The sequence below is a fragment of the Orbicella faveolata genome, unplaced genomic scaffold, assembly GCF_042242905.1.
Source record: "Orbicella faveolata isolate gen_17 unplaced genomic scaffold, um_ofav_v1 contig_3, whole genome shotgun sequence".
NCBI lineage: Eukaryota > Metazoa > Cnidaria > Anthozoa > Scleractinia > Merulinidae > Orbicella > Orbicella faveolata.
The window spans coordinates 18,894,590-18,912,940 of NW_028301558.1; the positions used below are offsets into that span (position 1 = coordinate 18,894,590).

At 38.9% G+C, this 18,351-nt stretch overlaps 1 protein-coding gene across 1 annotated transcript in view; it reads right to left on the reverse strand.

Annotated features, from left to right (window-relative positions):
* The window catches only part of LOC110069384 (maestro heat-like repeat-containing protein family member 1), a 29,607-nt gene that overhangs the window by 9,789 nt on the left and 1,467 nt on the right, over positions 1 to 18,351 (reverse strand). Inside the window, exons 3-31 of the mRNA XM_020776909.2 lie at positions 16,801 to 16,932; positions 16,101 to 16,263; positions 15,427 to 15,525; positions 14,629 to 14,780; positions 13,815 to 13,955; positions 13,494 to 13,586; positions 12,921 to 12,999; positions 12,371 to 12,484; positions 11,822 to 11,895; positions 11,291 to 11,410; positions 10,395 to 10,502; positions 10,042 to 10,186; positions 9,549 to 9,589; positions 9,066 to 9,207; positions 8,807 to 8,865; positions 8,371 to 8,478; positions 7,772 to 7,891; positions 7,540 to 7,662; positions 7,047 to 7,129; positions 6,564 to 6,630; positions 6,283 to 6,408; positions 5,811 to 5,890; positions 4,925 to 5,060; positions 4,021 to 4,131; positions 3,343 to 3,459; positions 2,889 to 3,024; positions 2,356 to 2,468; positions 1,055 to 1,207; positions 153 to 307 (exon numbers count right to left, since the gene is read on the reverse strand). Of these exons, the coding sequence (XP_020632568.2) occupies positions 153 to 307; positions 1,055 to 1,207; positions 2,356 to 2,468; positions 2,889 to 3,024; positions 3,343 to 3,459; positions 4,021 to 4,131; positions 4,925 to 5,060; positions 5,811 to 5,890; positions 6,283 to 6,408; positions 6,564 to 6,630; positions 7,047 to 7,129; positions 7,540 to 7,662; positions 7,772 to 7,891; positions 8,371 to 8,478; positions 8,807 to 8,865; positions 9,066 to 9,207; positions 9,549 to 9,589; positions 10,042 to 10,186; positions 10,395 to 10,502; positions 11,291 to 11,410; positions 11,822 to 11,895; positions 12,371 to 12,484; positions 12,921 to 12,999; positions 13,494 to 13,586; positions 13,815 to 13,955; positions 14,629 to 14,780; positions 15,427 to 15,525; positions 16,101 to 16,263; positions 16,801 to 16,932 (3,290 nt within the window). The remainder of the gene's footprint in view (positions 1 to 152; positions 308 to 1,054; positions 1,208 to 2,355; positions 2,469 to 2,888; positions 3,025 to 3,342; positions 3,460 to 4,020; positions 4,132 to 4,924; positions 5,061 to 5,810; positions 5,891 to 6,282; positions 6,409 to 6,563; positions 6,631 to 7,046; positions 7,130 to 7,539; positions 7,663 to 7,771; positions 7,892 to 8,370; positions 8,479 to 8,806; positions 8,866 to 9,065; positions 9,208 to 9,548; positions 9,590 to 10,041; positions 10,187 to 10,394; positions 10,503 to 11,290; positions 11,411 to 11,821; positions 11,896 to 12,370; positions 12,485 to 12,920; positions 13,000 to 13,493; positions 13,587 to 13,814; positions 13,956 to 14,628; positions 14,781 to 15,426; positions 15,526 to 16,100; positions 16,264 to 16,800; positions 16,933 to 18,351) is intronic.

Here is an 18,351-nt window from a genome sequence, read left to right on the forward strand (position 1 = left end):
AGCTATAAAAGTCAGATTCTTAAATTTCACATCTTGTGAATACGCATTACCAGTTTTCTCGCAATTGACTCATGGAAAATCAGAGATCTGAAATATTGAACATTTTCAAAGAGAACAAGTTGAAGTAAAAGTGTCAAAATCTGTTGACTTACCGGTCACAGGGTAGTGGGAATTCAAGAAGAGCTGTTAAAACTGGAACTAGATGATGCGAGGCCAGTGTTCTGAATACACGGAGAGTTCCTGTTCGGGTTTGTGCATGTGTGATGTGTATAAGGCTGGAGTGAAGTTCCTTTACTAAAGTACCAACCTGGAGAAAAAATTTAATTGGAAGTTTAGTTTCCTTTACAAATAACTGTCCTTCTATAACATGGCAGAACTACCGGCTGGCAGAAAGAGAGACGATTTGCTATCAGCCACTTCTTAATAACTACGACTAAAAAGAGACATTTTCAAATTTGATATGCTTGAAATGTTTATCCTAACATGTATTTTACCTCTTGCTTGATTTGAAGAAGCAATTTTATGCGAGTTGCCGTTTGCTTCGTTTTTAAATTGAGATCTGTTGCAAAACCCAAATGAAAATAAGTTTCTACTCACAGGTAAATTTTAAAACAAATCAGACTCACTTCCCTCGAGCAAGAGGTTTTGTAACAGACTAATCTTGATACATAGTCGAAAGCTTAGAGTGTAGGACATGCCTACCCTCTGAAGACAATCTTTTTCTCTCAATTTTAAGGTTAAGCCCCAAGTTTCAATTACGAAAAATTGATTAAATTGAAGAGTTTTTTTGAACTACGACTTTTTCAGCATACCGTGGAAGGGCCAAGCACAAAACGTCTAGTTTACACGGACTATTTGACACTTCTTTTTTCAGCTCTGAATTACTTTTACGACTTTAATTGCCTCCTATGTCCATCACTACCATGCATATACTAATTTAAAATGAAAGCCTTTGCAAGGTTTACATTTTACAGTGTTGTAACGTGTGTGTGTAATGTATGAGTGACTCTCATTTTGCACATTGATGTTATTACCAGACTCCGTTGAAACTCACATCTTTTCTTATTTCCTGCCCTCTTATTCTGACAATGCTGTTGAGTACGACGCACGAACCACTGGCGCTGTGAGACTGAGTGTCTGTTAAACCTTCCAACAGAGTAAGCACGAACGGTGACAAAAGCTCACTTTGAAGCTTCTTAGCGACAACCTGACAAGAAAAAAGTGTAGAACAAGGTGTAATAGACGACATGGTTGCTAAAATAATCAAAACGTAGCTCTTCTACCATCTGGATAGGTTCGATTTCCGCCGCCCTCTAGTGTTCGGTCTTCGTTCCTCCCCGAAAAGAGACCTCGGGGGAAGAGCGCGGGCTCCTTTCCTGAACAGCCGCCGGTAATCGAGCCTACCATCTGCAGTTTTTTCTCTTTTACCTCCATGTCTCCATTCCACAGGAATCTAAGAATCGTTTTCCACCTCAGCTACCTGCCTCTTCTTTAACTCAACGTAGAAACTCATTGACACTTACCGACAGTTTTACTGAATCTTGCAAATCTTAAGATGGAATTGTTTAAACTTATTCGTTTGCGCACATAAACTTCACCATGTCTTCGAATTCCAAATTTAAATCTTCCAAGACATTTAATCGACGCGGAAAAAGTCAGCCTTGTATCATGAGCTTTGCGCTATTTTAGTGCGGTCTGTCACAGAATCGAGACCCAAGTAATCACAATTGGTCAATAACAGCCACGTCGATTGCACAATGAACCAATCAGAACGAGGAAGGAAAAAAGAGTAGGAAAACGCGCGAAAGCCAACTTGGGATTATTCCTGATTAAAAGACCATCATCTTTACGTTGATTGGTTAGAGAACTTTGTACGAGATTTTGGACCTCGGTAGACGTACAACCAAAGTAGAAATAAACAGAGGACAGGCAACTCTTCAGAGCCTGCAATTTCATTCGCCTGTTTTAAGGGCTAGGTTTAAAGTTTCTGTTGTCTGTTCTTTTGCCTTCTCAGCCAACCCTGTTAAAGGGGCTCAGTCACGGTATTTTGAGTTATTTTGGCCACCTACAAAATTACCTTTAAATTGAAGGAAACCTGAAAATAACAGTTTACTAAGATAGAAAAACACTAAAAAGATAATAATAAACCATAAAGGAACAAGGATGGTTAAGGATGGAGAAGATTAACACGGATTACAAACGACAAACTTGAAAAATGTAGGCTAAACTTTTCACGACCCGTAAACCGTGACGTAGCTCCTTTAAGCCTTCCCAGAGTACATGGCGCCTCGAAATATAACTGTTTTCTACGTCAATTGAAAGTTGGTCTATAAATCAAAAGAGAACAAGGCTTACCTTGGACAAGTCATTTGCCACACTAAACAGGATGTTAGCGTCATTTTCAGCTGCTCGTTGCTTAAGCGTCGGTAACGCATCAACTAGCTCGTCTTTACTTTCCAGCGAATAGCCTGAAATGATCAGTAAAAAAACAGAAAAACAGTTTAAAATACCAGCGTGAAACGCACTCTAATGCGATAGTTTTGGGAGACTGCTTTGCGACTCATTGCTCATTGTTAAGTTGCATCAAAACTGACAAAATCACATTTATTTGCAATCTCTATCGCACTTCACAAACCAGAACGATTAGATTTAAAAACATTCCTGCCAAATAGTAGCCCATGTGAAATAGACCATCTATCTTTGAATTCTCTACCTGTAGTTAGCCCGACTTCACTCACAGGACCAAGTTAGTTCATTTTGAGTTGAGAACAAGGTGTCTCTCATGGTCAAACGCCAATGATTAGACGATCGCGTAGTCCACAAACTGCGGAGGTCTCATCAATTCACTAGAAGTACTGTTAACACCGCAATTCATAGTTATTACATACCTTCAAATCGCGCGGCTATTTTCAGAACACATTGTACACAGTCCACTGCCGTTTGTCGGATGATTATAACCGGGTCTGTACATCGGGGAATGAGGCGAGCCAATAACGGACCAGCCATCATAAACGACGTTGGTTTCTAGCGGTAAATGAAGATGATTTTGTTGAGTGCAACCATGTACAACAGTATTAACGTTTAGTTCATAAATGTGCTAAACATGAATAGAAGGGTACAAGGGGTCCCCATTTTGAGGAAACACTAGCAAGAAGAGTGTTTTTACCTTCCACTCTGAATTTAGCCAATAAATACTTTTGTGCCCTTAACGCTCTTGCATAAACAAACCGCACGACCAAAATGTTCGTGTAAGTGTATGTCCAGGGTTTCAATAAGACAAAATCAGACCATCGTAGTTACTGGAGCATGCGTATTTAGAAGCAATGAAACTTCAGAACTCACCCCTCCCACGGTCAGTAACATGTTGTCGCGGAATGTTTCCAACAGTGTTAGAATCGTGTCCACCGCCCGCTCTCGTTCCACATCGGATGTTGACAATAGCCAAGGATCTTGAATGTGCTGTACATAAACAGAAAATGCATGTAAATAAACACAAAATGCACGACAATGGTTTTGATAAAAGCTTCAACCAAAAGGAAAATAGGAGACTTTAAAGGCGACAAAAACAAACAAAAAACTAAAATGGAACCAATATGAGACCACAAAAAGGAAAAAAAGGAAAAAATGGAGTCGAGGGTCTACCCACCGACAATTTTCCTGCCCTTTCCAGACAGCCTGCTCTAAATCTATGAAAAGCGCGGGAAACTCGCTTCAAGCTAAAGAGCTATTGGATAACGTGTTCCACGTGAGTGTTTAGGGTCTATCTTACGGCATCACGTGAATATGAAAAGCCAAAGTTGACTCAAAATGGCGTCATTACCGGCTGGAAAATACGCTCAAACTGAAAATGTGATTGTAAGCAACACAGCATGAAAAAAAAATTACTCTTAAATTTGGAACGGGTGAGAATACGCCGACGTCTGCAACAACAGCAAAACATCCTGCACTGTCGAACCTATATTTAATCTGTTTCATATACAACTCTTGCCTTGGTCTATCTAGCATTAAATTTCCACACACCTTTAAAATATTTTCGAATGTGGGTGGTACAGGATCTTGAAGAAGTATTCCCTTCAAGAACATTTGTAAACTTTCTATTGCCTGCTTCAGTAAAGTGCTGGTATCTTTGTCCTGGAAAGAAAGGCGGTTTTTTAATCGGACTTCTGGTAAATGTAAGATGCATCTTAAGAAAACTCTAAATGCAGTCTACGCCACAGGAATATCACGAAGCCTGAAAATCTAATCGTTTGGTCTATAAGCACTACGTTTGATTAAATTGCAAATGACTCCCTTTATTACTGGAAGATAACTCTGTGGACGAAAATACTAGTTTGAATTTGTCAACAAGAATGCATCAAGAATATTCTTGCAGCTTTATGGGTTAAAAAAAGGTCACGTGTCTTACCTCTAACGGACAGTTATCTCGTATAATCATCTCCCGTTGGGAGTGATTTGCCCTGCAGACCACTGAATCAATGAAATGACCAAACTTTACGTTCTTTTGCGGCAAACTTCGTACCACTTTCCAAGTGTGTGTGTGAAGCTTTGGAGCCGACTGGCTCATGGCTGCCGGCGCTTATCCCATCAAGCGGCTAGGAGTATTTCTACTCCCCCTGGACGGGATGCTAGTCCATCGCAGGTCACTCCCCCGCAATTCATTAGGTTTCCCAACAATTCGCCGGTACCCATTTATACTCCTGGGTGGAGAGAGGCACTGTCAGAGTTAAGTGTCTTGCCCAAGAACACAACACAGTGTTCCCGGCCAGGACTCGAACCCGGACCGCTTGATCCGGGGGCGAGCGCACTAACCATGAGGTCACCGCGCCTCTACTAACACCTTCCAAGAGGCTACTCAAAATCAAAAATTCTTGAAAAGTCCATAATGATGAAAATGCGACCCAGCTCAGGATACAAAGCTGCTTACCTGGTCGATGTCTTCCTTGTGATGTTTTCCAGAAGGGGACGTTGCTCGATCTCCCCCGTGGACTGCAAACACACAGTCAGTACTTGTTTTAACCATGTCAAATACTTCAGCATCTGTGAACCTGGGATTTAGTTTTCTAATATTTCATAACGGGGATCGAAGTCAAGGAAGTGGAACACCATCTAATTGGTTAAACTTACCGTTGGCGATCCCATTTATACATTACGGGAGAAAAGCGAAACCGCGTGACGACTTGAAAGAAGAAAAATCATTTAAAACATATAACTGCCGTGAAAATATTTCTATTCGTAATTCATGACTACCATGTACAGTTGTATACCTTTCTCCCACAGTTGAAATATAAGGTATGATATAATCAGTCGACTCTCAAGACTATCGAGACTAATTTCACTCGTTCACCAGGCCACCAAAGTTCTATTTTCACTTGCACAAGAGCCAAATTTCCTTGCCACGGGCAATCTACGCTCGATTTCCAGTCGTTTTGTGAGCCCGCGTTCGTTGCCCCACACCGTGGGAGGAGGATAAACAACCGCAATCCCAAAACGGCGGGAAATCGAGCCTCCGGGCAATCGCACCTGGCTTTTTTTCTTGCTCTGTTCAGTAGCTAATAATCAAGAAGGATTAAACGGGGAATGGCGACCAGGGGATGAAAGAACGACGAAAGTTTTCGTTAAATCATTTATCAGCGCATAACTAAGAAAACTGAAAGTGCATGAATGAACTATCTAAGGAATGCAAATAGCTCTTGTCAGGTCTCATGAACGTTTGCGCATGGTCAAATTCTTCGACAGTCACATTGATTACTCGTTTAATAATCTCAGCTCTAGGCCATTAACTTCAGCCACAACACTGCTGCAAAGGATACGCAAGACTCGTGCACGCGTCCATCGCTAGGGCTCTAGTTTCTGTTGTGACGACGTTAGCTGGTTCTGCCTTCATGTAAGCCTACACAGCACGCAGAAAGACATTCACATGGTCAGTGTTCTATTCCACATTGAGATGTGAGATGGTTTTTATTAAGAAATGTCATTTCCCAGCTGAGGAGAGGGGGGTACTCCCTTATATAGATAGGTGCTATTTTGATCTAAAAAAAAATTGAGTCATAGATGTTTCCATTTACGTTTGAATTTGGAGATGGTTTTTCCTTCTGGTCTGAAAACTAGTACGAAGTTTTGATGTCAGCTATTTCAATGGGCAAGAATATTTTTAAAAAAAATCAGATTTGAAGAAGAACAAGGATAATGCTTCCTGGAAAGAATTCCCAGAACTGCCTATCTCCCAACTTTCTTATATTATTAAGCGCTTCTTGTTTCGTAAAGATTGCCTTCAGGACCTACCAGCATGTGATCAATAAGTTCCTTTCGTTTAGTGAAGATAAACTCTGGCTGCTGCAGTCGACTGGGTTCTAGTGCTTTACCAATGAGCTCAGTTGCACGAATAAGATTCTGTTTAACATGTACGTCCTACGAGAAAGCGAAAATGGGACAAAATACCGCTAAGTACAACAAAAGAACAAAGAATTCAAGGAGAATAATTATATTCCTAAGTTAAAAATTAATGAACAGGTAAGTTTTAAAATTTTCCCACAGGCTTTGGGAGATTGTAATCTGTTGCTTGCCTTGACATTTCCGTAGTGTCGACTGATGACACGAAAAATACTTGTCTCTAGTCTAGAAGTTATCAATCTGGAAAGAGACAATGACAAAAAGGATAAGTTAATAAACATATCAGTATATGAAGTACGATATTTCAAAACTGAGCAAAATCAATTTCCAAGTGAAACCATCTTTAAACACGAGTCACATCGTGTCATCATAATAAGCACACTGATTAGCTTTGCCTGCTGAGGCTACTCAAAAAGTCCGTTAAGTAGTAGTGTCGACCACCCTTTATGCCATGATACCAACATACAAACTCCCTTTTCTTGTCTCTCTGTATTTCTTACAGGTAGTAGTTAATATAATTCTACAATACATAATAAAACCACCTTCCATTAGTGATCAGTTATTGTAGTCTCACGACTAGCATGTCTGGATTCGTACTGTCTGATGCTTAGAGAAGAAATTAGATAACGCTCAGTGAAGGAAGCTTGTTGACTTACGCTGGTGGAGCATACAAAACAGTGTAACCATAACACAGCATCACTGTACTCTTGATCTTCTCTGTTTCAGAATCTGATTTATCCTGGAAAGAAACAGATGCAAGACAATCAGAAAATGAATAAAGCAGTGGAATTTATGTCAACTTCATTCAAAACATTTTATGGATTTGGAATTTATGACAACTTCATTCAAAACATTTTATGGATTTGCTTCGGCTTTAGATCTATTCAGCTTTTGTTACTGGAAACTTGTGCAACACGCTGCACAAGGGGAAGAACAAAAATGCTCTACTCTTGACCAACGATGTAACGAAATTACAACACATAGCCACTTGGCTTGCAAAAGGGTCCCCTCACATTCCAAAGATTACTTGGTTTATTGCGCCCTATCGGCTCGTTTTCCCACAGCATTTCTCATTCTACCAACTTCCATTCGTGTTTCTATAACACAATAGAAACACGTTACATGCTTTGCATTTCTTAAACACCATACCTTCATGAAACTCAAGATTCCTGAGGATTTCTTAGTCATCTCATTCTTGGAAACCTGCTCTAGTTTTACTAGTACTTGATCAAGATTGGTCCCAGCAGAAAATCCAATACCTATTGCACAGCCCTAACATGTCCGTCAAAAAGAAGAGAAGAATTGTGACCAACAGAAATGAGCCAAAAATAAATTGGACCGTTTAAATAGTGAATGACAAAGGTAAGGACACATTTCTGACCTCCCTTTCCACTTGACTTGCATGCTTCACTGAATTAAACATGATGTTAAGATGGGTGTGAACGAAGTCTTTGTTCGCTATTTTGTTCAGAACAACACCCATGCACTTGAAAAGGAAATTCTGTGTACAGGAAAATAATAAAAGACAACGTGTTGTAAATAGTCATGACAACATATGATAATAAGGCATAATTATAGGTTATAAGTTATAACTCCAAGAGTGATTGACACTAAATTTCGTCTCAAAACAATGCAACATTGTCACAGAAACGGGTAATAAAAATAATAAGAAATGCTGCTGTCTTGATGTATCACCAATTTCCTACAGCTAACATGATAAATGGTACTAACTAACAAAAAAATTGATATTGGGGCTTGGAACTCAGAATCACGAGAATTGCAAGGGAAGGAAAGAGGGAAAATGGTTACTCAGTTTTACATTGGAGACACTTTCAGAATCTTCCGTTGCACTTGCAATGGAAATTCCTTGCCCTCCCTTCTGTAGACGGCTTTCTTTTTCACGTATTTGAGAAGTCATGACGCTTCATCCCGGCTTAGTTTAAATTGCTTGATAACTGTGCAATCTGTTGCCTACTCTACCTTCTCCTCTGGAAAGTAGGAGTACAATGGTATTTGAGCTGCCATTTCTGCTCCAAGTGAACACAACCATTCCTCCGAATCCACCTCATCAACACTTTTGGAAACAAACTGCAGAGGGCAAACACAACATATCTTATACATAATAACGTTGTACAACCTGTGTACTAGAATGCGGACAGTCTCTCTTTTGCTCGAAAATCTGTGGGGAAGAACGCAAAGAAGAACGCAATTGAAGTGAGCGGTCGCTCGACATACAAAGCTGCGAGACACTCATTTGTTTTGTGTTCTTCCCCACGGATTTTCGAAAAAACAGAGACTGCTCGCAGTCTACCTGCGCACTAGTATTCCTAAATGTAAGTTTCACCGAGTTGTGACAGCATTTGCCAATCTACAGCTTTTTTTGAAAAACAATTATTTGTCAACTTTTTTCACTCACTTTAAGAACTAAGTCCTCCCAAGCTTTTTGTTTCCATTTTTCTTTGTCTTCCGAATTTTCTGTGAAGGGAAAAAATTCACTTCACATGACTATTCGACACCATAATTGCCACGTGGTTTTAATGAGGGGACAAGGGGCTCAAGGATGAAGTGGGGGGGGGGGGGAGGCGGAGGAGGAGGAGGATGTTTGAGAGGAAGGTGTTGAAAGGGAGGGGGAGGGTATGGCATAATTTAACAGAACTTTACAGCACGTTACCCACCTTCTAGATATTGCATTAGTTTAGGGATCACCGTATCCCACATTTCAACTACGCTTGGTTGCAGAATTGGTGAAAGGGCCTTCAGAAGCTTTAAGACATTTTCTCCTCGACCACCACCAGGCAGTGGACAGCCTGACATTACCTATGGATAATAAACATGGGATTTATCAAGCCTTAACCTGCAGACTTTGTTATATCCAAAAAGATGTGTGCAGGTTACAAAAACAGTACCTAATTTTGAAATACTGTACGCTGAGGTGGAATAGACTAGTGCTACACTGAAAGCTGATTTTATTTTATACCAATTTAAAAGCTTTTTATATTGCCTCTGTAAAAGATTCTTGTAAATTAAATCTCATTTTCATGTTTACTTAGCAGTTTATGAAAGACCACTTGTACATCAGCAACAAGCTCAAGAGTAAATGCTTATTAAACCTGGTGCAAGATGCTCCTTTCACATCAAACTCATAACCTTTTACTCACCAGTAGACGTGAAATTATAGCAACTGGTCGTGGTATGTTGGCTGTTATGAATAAAGAGAAACGGCATGTCTTAGTAAAGAGGTTAAAGGACCACATGCCACCTTATCAAACATGTTCAGGGTTAATGACTTCTACAGGTGTGAATACAAATCTTAAATTAAACCCGGGAAAAGTTGGGGATTTGAACAGAATTCTAATTCCTGTCGTTTGCAATGCCAGTACAAATCAACTACCAATTAGTCATGAAACCATTAAGAGCTGGACCTTTTAGATGTACTGGATAAAATATTATTAAATAAATATTTATTTTCTGATTTAGATCTAGGCATAGATTCAGGTTCAGATTAATGTACACTTTTGATTTCTTCCACACTCACTTTTACTAACCCATGCATCAAACCTAAAACAAATGCACCTCTTTTCTGTTCTGTAAAAACACAACATTATTAAGGGGTCTTTTGTAAGAGAGAAGGAGGGAGTGTGTATCACATACTTTTTGCATCAAAGTCTATAGCAAAGTTCTCTGCCTGTTCTTCTCGTTTCTTGGTGGCCAAGTGGCAAATACAGCGACAAAGAGGATTCATGGCATGAGTGAAAGGTTCAGGAACAAGACACTCCAGTAAATAAGGCCAGAGCACCTATGAAGGGAACCAAAAAGACTAAACAAGCACACTTCAATTTTAACCTTAGAAAATGCAATGCTATCATTGATTCTTGGAGAAAAATCTTCTGCTGGGACACATGAAACTTCAGCAGAAGCAACTTCTTCTTTGCCTTCCCTAACCATGTTGCTTTGTAATGTAACATAATGTATTTCCATGCACATTTTTTGTGTTATTTGCTCACCGGCTCCATGACATCCACAGTTGTTGTAAGTAGAAAAAGAATGTTTTCACACATTTTCTGCAATGCTTGAGGGGTTATGGAATCCATGTCAGTTGGTCTTCTTGATTTCTGTAGAAGACAAAGTTTCAGAAGAGAAAGTGAGAAAGCAAAGAACTCAAGGGGCATCTGACTGTGAAATCTGATGAGCAAATGAGCAATACAGTTTCCACCTGGCACAGACTGTAAAAAATGAACAAGGTTGTGGCAAAAGAAAAGATTGTAATTGTTGAGGTTGGTTGGCATAATTGCATCGCGTTTTTGGCAGTGAAATTTAATTCCCACAGTGACTCTCTTCCTAAGAGTATAAAATTGAAACAATACTAGCGAATGTAACGCTGGAGATAACTTCAATTCCGTAGCATTCCATCCAGGGGGAGTAAAAATACATACTCATGCCCTAGTCTGGTCTCTTAATGTTACAACTGGGATAATGTTCTGGCAGAGAGGGACACTTGGCCCAACACAAAATTTTGGGTTGACACAGCTTGTGTCACTAACTCATCCCTCTGAAGACCCAATGGTTTACATTTCCTTCTTTTTTGACAAATTGCTTTTAATTTACATTCCCTTAAATGCCTAAACCAGATGTGGTAAAAGTAATAAAAAAAACTTGTTGTGCTGTTTTTTATTTACTCGTACACAGTGATACAAATACTGTATAATTATATATAATGGTTCCAGTTTAATTAACTATGCTGTATGCATGTATCACTGACACATGTTGGTTGAATGAGTAACATTTTATGTGTTATTTTATGCAGTGTTCACAAGTTACAACCGGCACTACACGAAAGTACATGAATATGTACGTTGCAAGGCCTGTTGAACATTGAACATAAATGTATAACACAACGAACCTCCTCATCACTAACAGCACACTGTCTGACTATAAATTCAACCAGTTTGTGGCCACCCTCAAGCTCTAGGTACTGATGATGAGCCATGGCTGTGATGCACTGGGCAAACATGTGTCGGACCTACATTTACACAGCAATGGAACAACTCATTACAAACACCAAATGATACATGACTAATTCAGTCCTCTGGATGATGCATAAAAACGAGAATTCAGCTTAATTATTATAGTTAATATTTACCACTATTGCTGGCAAAAATCAGGTGCGATTCATAATAAATCTCTTTTTATAAGACTGATTTGTTACAAATGTATGTAGAAATGTATGACAATTTTGTTCCTCTTTCGTTGTATTTTGAGCTGCCTCATCAAGTTTTGTTTCTGTCAAAAAACATTGTTCGTCTGATATGTTTACAGTCTAGCAATGATATAGTTTTTACAAGTAGGTTTCTAAAACCAGAGAGGTATAATTACATGTCATATTTTGCCCAGACATATTGTCTGAATAGTACATGGTATTTTGTGTTTTTACCTTCAAATTTGGGTCATTAAAAAGGATCTGTACTCCTGAGATGATCAATTCTTCCTTATTCTCCAAATATGAGCCTCAATAAATAAAGAGTTATTTAATGTCATGATCATGATCATCATCATCATCATCATCATCAACAACATCATCATCATCATTTAAACTAAATTTATCAGGGAACAGCTGTACACCAATGAAAAACTCCACTAATCACTGGATTAAATACACATTACAAGCCATTCATCTAGTGTGATCATCTTGGATGAGAATAGTTCTGAAAAGAACTGTTGTTGGTGACTGACATTTTGACACCCTGAGTCGAAGTCATCTTCAGATCAAGTCAAGTAAAATGTTTGCCAGTCAATGGAGTCTAGTCCATTAAAACTATCCGATTGACTTGGCTGTGATGATTGGTCAGTTTAGTTTTTTTGGCAGTAATGGCACAGATCTGTTTTAGACAGGTGTGTCAGCCACTTGCAACTGTAATTTACCCGTTCCCACCCCTGCTATCAAGTTGAACTGGTTAACAATCATGTAAATTGCTTCCCTCACCAGAGGAATTGATCAGGTGCTTGATAATTGCCAGAGATGCAATTCGAGTCTTTTCACTGTTCATCTCCAACTTTTGCAGCAAGAATGCAATGACACGGTCAGAGAAGGTAGGAGCTAAAGAATGCAGGCAACCAAAGTAACATTAGCCTTCCTGCAAAATGTTCTGTCTCAGAGATGCCAACCTTCAAACACATGCATGCAGATTACATGTAACAGCCTGTAGCAGCTAGGGAACAGGCTCCCTTGTGGGGAACAGAGAGAAAAAAATAAATGGCAAGTCGAACTGGCCGAGTGTGATCTGGGGAGGAAGACCTTACATGCAAGACTGGTTGGCTTCTCAATTTTTCCCTATTTTCCTATATCACAGGCTAAACACACGTAAGCTCATTTAGAAATTGCTTATAATTCAGTTGATTGTTAGTCGTAAGGTCCAAACTACTAATTGCAAGCAGAATTTAACATCTAATAAGTTGTTAGTTTTGGGACTGCATTTACTTAATTGTTACTTTGTTACTATTAACATAACAAACATGTGTCAGTATATACTTACTCAACACTGAAAAACATCTCAAAACCTCATTATGATTCTTCACTGAGACTGGATTGGAATAATCTGGCAAAGTGCATGCCTGACGGCAAAAGAGAAGCATGCGTGTGGGAAAGAAACTACAGGCACATGTAACTTGAAATGTCAATAATTAAAATAGTCTAGATACTAAAAATGTGCGCTACAATAATCTACAATGTTGTGTAGTCCATTTCTTTTTATCAAAACACTTACTACTGAACAGGTTCAAGACTATAATTAATATCTCAAAAGAGGAATTCTGGACATCATATTGGTCGCTCAGAATTCTCAAAATGAAACCTTTCAGAGCTTTTGTGCTTTTTAAAATTTAAATGAGGTTAGTTTGAAAAAAACATGTTTAAGGACTGTACTACTGGAGGACTTTCAAAATGCCAGTTTCATTATATTAACTGGTTTGAACCCTCCTGCACAAAATTAATAAAAGCAAATCAAAGCTTTTATTAATAAAATCAAAATCTCTAAAAATCAACCTGGTAAGCAACAACAACAATACATGCTTTATTCCCATTATCTTTGCCATGAGATCAAACTTACCATAGTGAGCAATCCCACCAACAAATTGTCCACTAAATTAAAAATTATTCCACCACCATTCTTACAAGAGGCTTCTAAGACCATACAGAGACCCTGTGTAAATGAAAGCAAACAATACAATCACAGAGGTTTCATAACCATTTTTAGCAGAAGGGCAACTGGATTTCACAAGTGGGCAAAACATTTTGAACTGAACTTCTTTATAAGATGATAGATGGTCAAACCAGGTGGGAAAAATCATCCCCACAGCCGACCAACTTACCCAGTGCCCGGCCATTGATAAAACCCTTATTACATATTACAACTTAATAGTAACTTTACCTGCGTTATGAGGTAGTGCTCTGTATGTTTCTTGTACAACCCTGTAATCCCAGGAAGTAATTTTGGTAACTGCTCCTCAAGCTTATCATTTGCCATGACGAGTGTCATGTGACCAATGGCATCCACCACTGCAAGTCGAATCTAGATCAGGTAAAAAAAAATGCACAGGTCATTGGCTGGTTTACTTGACTGTAGGAATGGGCTGACCACACGCCTTTTGCTCAGAGCAAGGGAAAATGACACAAAGTGACTGGGAATTAAAACTCACTTCTGAGTCTTACATAGTGGTGGATACAGAGATGGCATAAACAGGCACAGAGCAAGGGGGGGGGGGGCCATGCTAAAGTGGGTCCAGTCTTGCTCTAACAAGGAAGTGGGGGATGACTTCTGTGGTTGTGTTGGCATCATTATCATAATGTAGTGAAGAGAGGGAGGGGAGGCTGGGAGGCCAGGTCCCTTCTGTTAGTTATACTAACTAGTCTTAACAGAGTTCCTACTAGTTTTGATTGTTAAGGGTCCTTGGGACCCTCAGATCCAAAGAGCTGGGGGTTCTTTTGGGTCCTTTACTTATTTTCTAAAATTTTTTGAACTTTTTTCCTGCATCCCAAGGATGCACTTTGCCAAAAAAACTGTGCGTCCTTTTCATTCCTTGTGCATATAAGACACACACCCGTGTGTTAATGGGAACTCTGGTCTTATTCCTCAGGTACTCTTATATTGGTCAGTGTTTATTTAGTTTCAAGTGAAATCTCCAAATAGCAGAAGATTTTATCCTTAGTTACCCTATGTTATAATTCCATACAGTTATATGTACCTTGGGTTCATTTGCTTTGATCCATACAGTGAACAGAATGTCATAAGCTGAGGAGATTTCACCATAGAATCTCTCTACTGAGATGTCTGGGTATGGTGCATTCTCTGCATTTGCCACATAGTCAACAATACTCTCACAAAATCTCGCAAGACCTATGAGGTGTGACACGAAAAATGTTATTTCACTTCAGCGTGTATCAGTCCCTTCCCAGTATGACAATAAACTTAGACACAGCTATCCTCTGAGTTCAACACAGTCAACAGAGCCATTGATTTTAATAGTGGAATCACCTCTCTTGAGTATGAGGGCAGTCAAAAAACAACTTCAGGCACCAAAAACAACTACAGAGACTACAGACTGACAACTGCCAGAGCTTAGCCAGGTTTCTGTAGCATGAAATGGCAAGGAGTATTGCTTCTATCCTGTGGATGGAATGCTTAGCCATCACAGGTTGACCCACAAATAGCATTTGTTATATTTCATATTTTATCTTGTCACATTTCCCTAACAATTTGCTGGTACCTTTAAATTATACATGTGGAAAAATACACTACTGAGTGAGGGTTTAGTGGGGCTTGCCCAAGAATAGAACACAAAAACACAAGTCTAGTTGAGAATAGCTTTGTTTGGTCTGTTTTGATACACAAAACAAAAGATGTAATTATCTTCGTGGTTAACATCCATATATTATACATGTAATCTGAGTTCCAAACTTATTTTTATTTAGTACCCACCTTGCATGCGTACTGTAAATTAGGCTAGTGTAAACTTCATCACAATAAATTGCACTCTACTTACAGTTAGCTATAACCCATCTTAAATTGTCTTGTTTAGCCATTCCCATCATGGGCAACATTCGTCCAAGGATGTCCTTGAGAAACGGCACCACACCAAAGGCTGTGAATGAAAGAAACAGTCCATTAAAATTACTATTCAAAATTACTACTGAAGTTTAAGTATCATCTTGACATTGTAAATTGTTAGTTAAATGTCTGTCTTGAGTTGGCTGTAAGTAAATACATGTCTCTTGACCTTGCCTGCTGTGATGTGCGATTTGATTGTACATATTTATAATTAAGCAGAGAGATGGTTTTATAGTCTCTCTATTGCAATGTACTTGAGATACCTGAGATACTGGGAATTAGAGACAGTGACTGCAATCACTGTAAGGTTATGTTTTCAGTGTGGAATTTCTGAGTGAAACCTCAATTGGATCTCAGTGGGCAAGTATACAATGGGGACCGTGAGAGGAGGGGCCAGTGGGGGGAAAGGGGTACATTTGAGCACTCTGATTAGCATGAAGAGCTGGCTGCTGAACTCTCTGTTTATTGAGGCTACCAACAAGACAGGGTGAAGAGTCAACTACTGATTATGTACAACAAGTTAAGCAACTGATATCATGATTTAAATTGTATGAAATCAATACGCGTGACAGTACACATAATAGTACTAACTAAGAAAGATCTACTCACAATTAGAAGTGGAAAAGGATGCTAGTGTCTGCACAACAAAGTAGTGAGGGAGTGTTCCTGGAGCCAGCTTTTCCAGAAGTTCTGCCATAACCTCATGATCAAACCTTCCACCCAGAGCAACCAACACCTCGGAGGCTGCTGATTGCCAATCAGGCTCCACATCCTATTGATTAACAACAACGACATAGAGTGGTTTTCAATTGGGTGTCGAAAGTAATCATTGACAGGCAATTACTTTCAAGTGGTTTTGGTTTTACTATGATTGGCATTTATTTTGAGTGGGATTTTCACATTACACCCTGCAGAAGCATTTAACTGCATTGTATTTTTATGCTATGGGATAAATCTGAGCCACCAAGGGTATGTTATGTTATGTTATGTTGACCAATTCCCACAAAAAAAGAACCAGGCATGAACTACATGCACATCCTGTGTCGCAAATTCACTGAGCTTCAGCACGGGATTGTACTTTGACAGAGTGCCTGTTGAGCAAAGTTCCAAGATTTTCAATAACTAGTCAGAATTGAAATTTAGTCGAAACCCTTGTAAACAGTATAGATAATGTCAAGGAAAAGGTTGTTGTTATTCATCGTGGTAGATGGTAATACAATATGGTTCAAGAAGAGGAATAAATTAAAGTATTTAAGGATACACTGCAGGTAAAAGCTGGCCCTAGTACTGACAGTAAGTGTACACTTACCTTGGTCTTTGTCATTTCTGCTGACGCCAACTTGATCATTTGTTTTCCCAAACCCAATGAAAGTGTACTCAGTGTGTTGTGAATAATCTTTGACGCTGACTTCAGGAGTACTACTCTGTGACCTTGACTGAGCTAAAAGGAAGTAGAACAAAAAACAGAATTTGGTGTTACAAAATAATATTAACTGATCAATCAGGTCCTTCATTGACGTGGTCTAGGGTTGTCATTGGTTAGAGTGGTAGCTACAAGTATATTTCCATGTACAGAGGAGAGGACTATGGGAGGGGTCTCTACATGAATGGGTACATATAGGTATGTTTGTTTTTTGTCATACATGTAATTTGTGCATTTTGGTCTCACTCGAGGACTCAAGATAAAACAGAGATTTTGTTTACCCATCAACTGAAGGTACTGTACCCTTCAGGGTTGTAAGTGAACAAGTGAAGGACATACTGTGTTGGTGGTTTTGATCGATCCAGGCCTAAAATTTTCTTCAGAGATGAAAATGCTCAATGGCAACATTGCTATCATAATTCAAATCAACATAGACCTCTATTATCATTAAGTTGCCAAACTAAGAATACAGTACACGCAAACCTTAACCCTTTACCCCCTAAGAGTGCAAATTGGCACACAAGGTCATAACTTTGTGAATATTTGATAGATTTCTATGAATTTTTGCCATGAAAATTGTCCTGTGAAGATCTGCTCATTGAAGTCATAAAATTTTGACCCCTTCCTATCCAAGACATGGTTGACCACCCCCAGAAGATTTAAGTTCCTTTTTCGGGATGCAAATGGAATGCAAGACTTGTTTCATATCAAGCTATGCATTAAGAGCTGCTAAATAAGCTATAGTTTAGTGGTATACCTAATATAGTAGAAGATTGGTACATTTTTGAAGTCGTTCATTTTCCCATCTTAAAGCAATTTCTCTCAAAATGTTTACCTCCTTCATAGCTGCTGATGTCAATTCTTAAATAAGCTGATTAGTGGCTCTCAAATGGCATATTGTACACAGGCAGAGTGTCTTCATTTGCTGATTTGGGAAAAACTGCCGTTCGCCTTAGGGGGTAAAGGGTTAAGACAATACATGCCCAGATTGTCACCTGTTATAGGGAATTAACCACCATTGTATAAACACCTTTTAACACAGATCAGACCCCTCTGAGAGGATAGGATGTAGCTATATAGGTAAGGCTTTCTCTAACTTTGACTCACCCTGATATAAACAATAATGGGTTGGTGCAAGACTGACATAAGTGACTTTTTGGAGTGAAATTTTTTTTCTTCAAACGTGCCTGAATTTTGGCATGTGCTTTTCAATTTAGTAGTAAAACGTTCCCCTGTATTTTTTTTTTTTTTTTTTTTTTGGCTGGTTTGCACTTTGTTTCTGAGAAAAACGACAACAAAATATCGAAACGTGCACAATGAACACAATGAGGCGGAACAAGAGGAAATCATTATTTAAATTTTCAACTTTGTATTAGTACATGTTAACATACTAATACAAATTAATTATAGTTTTGTTATCATAAGAATAAACATGTA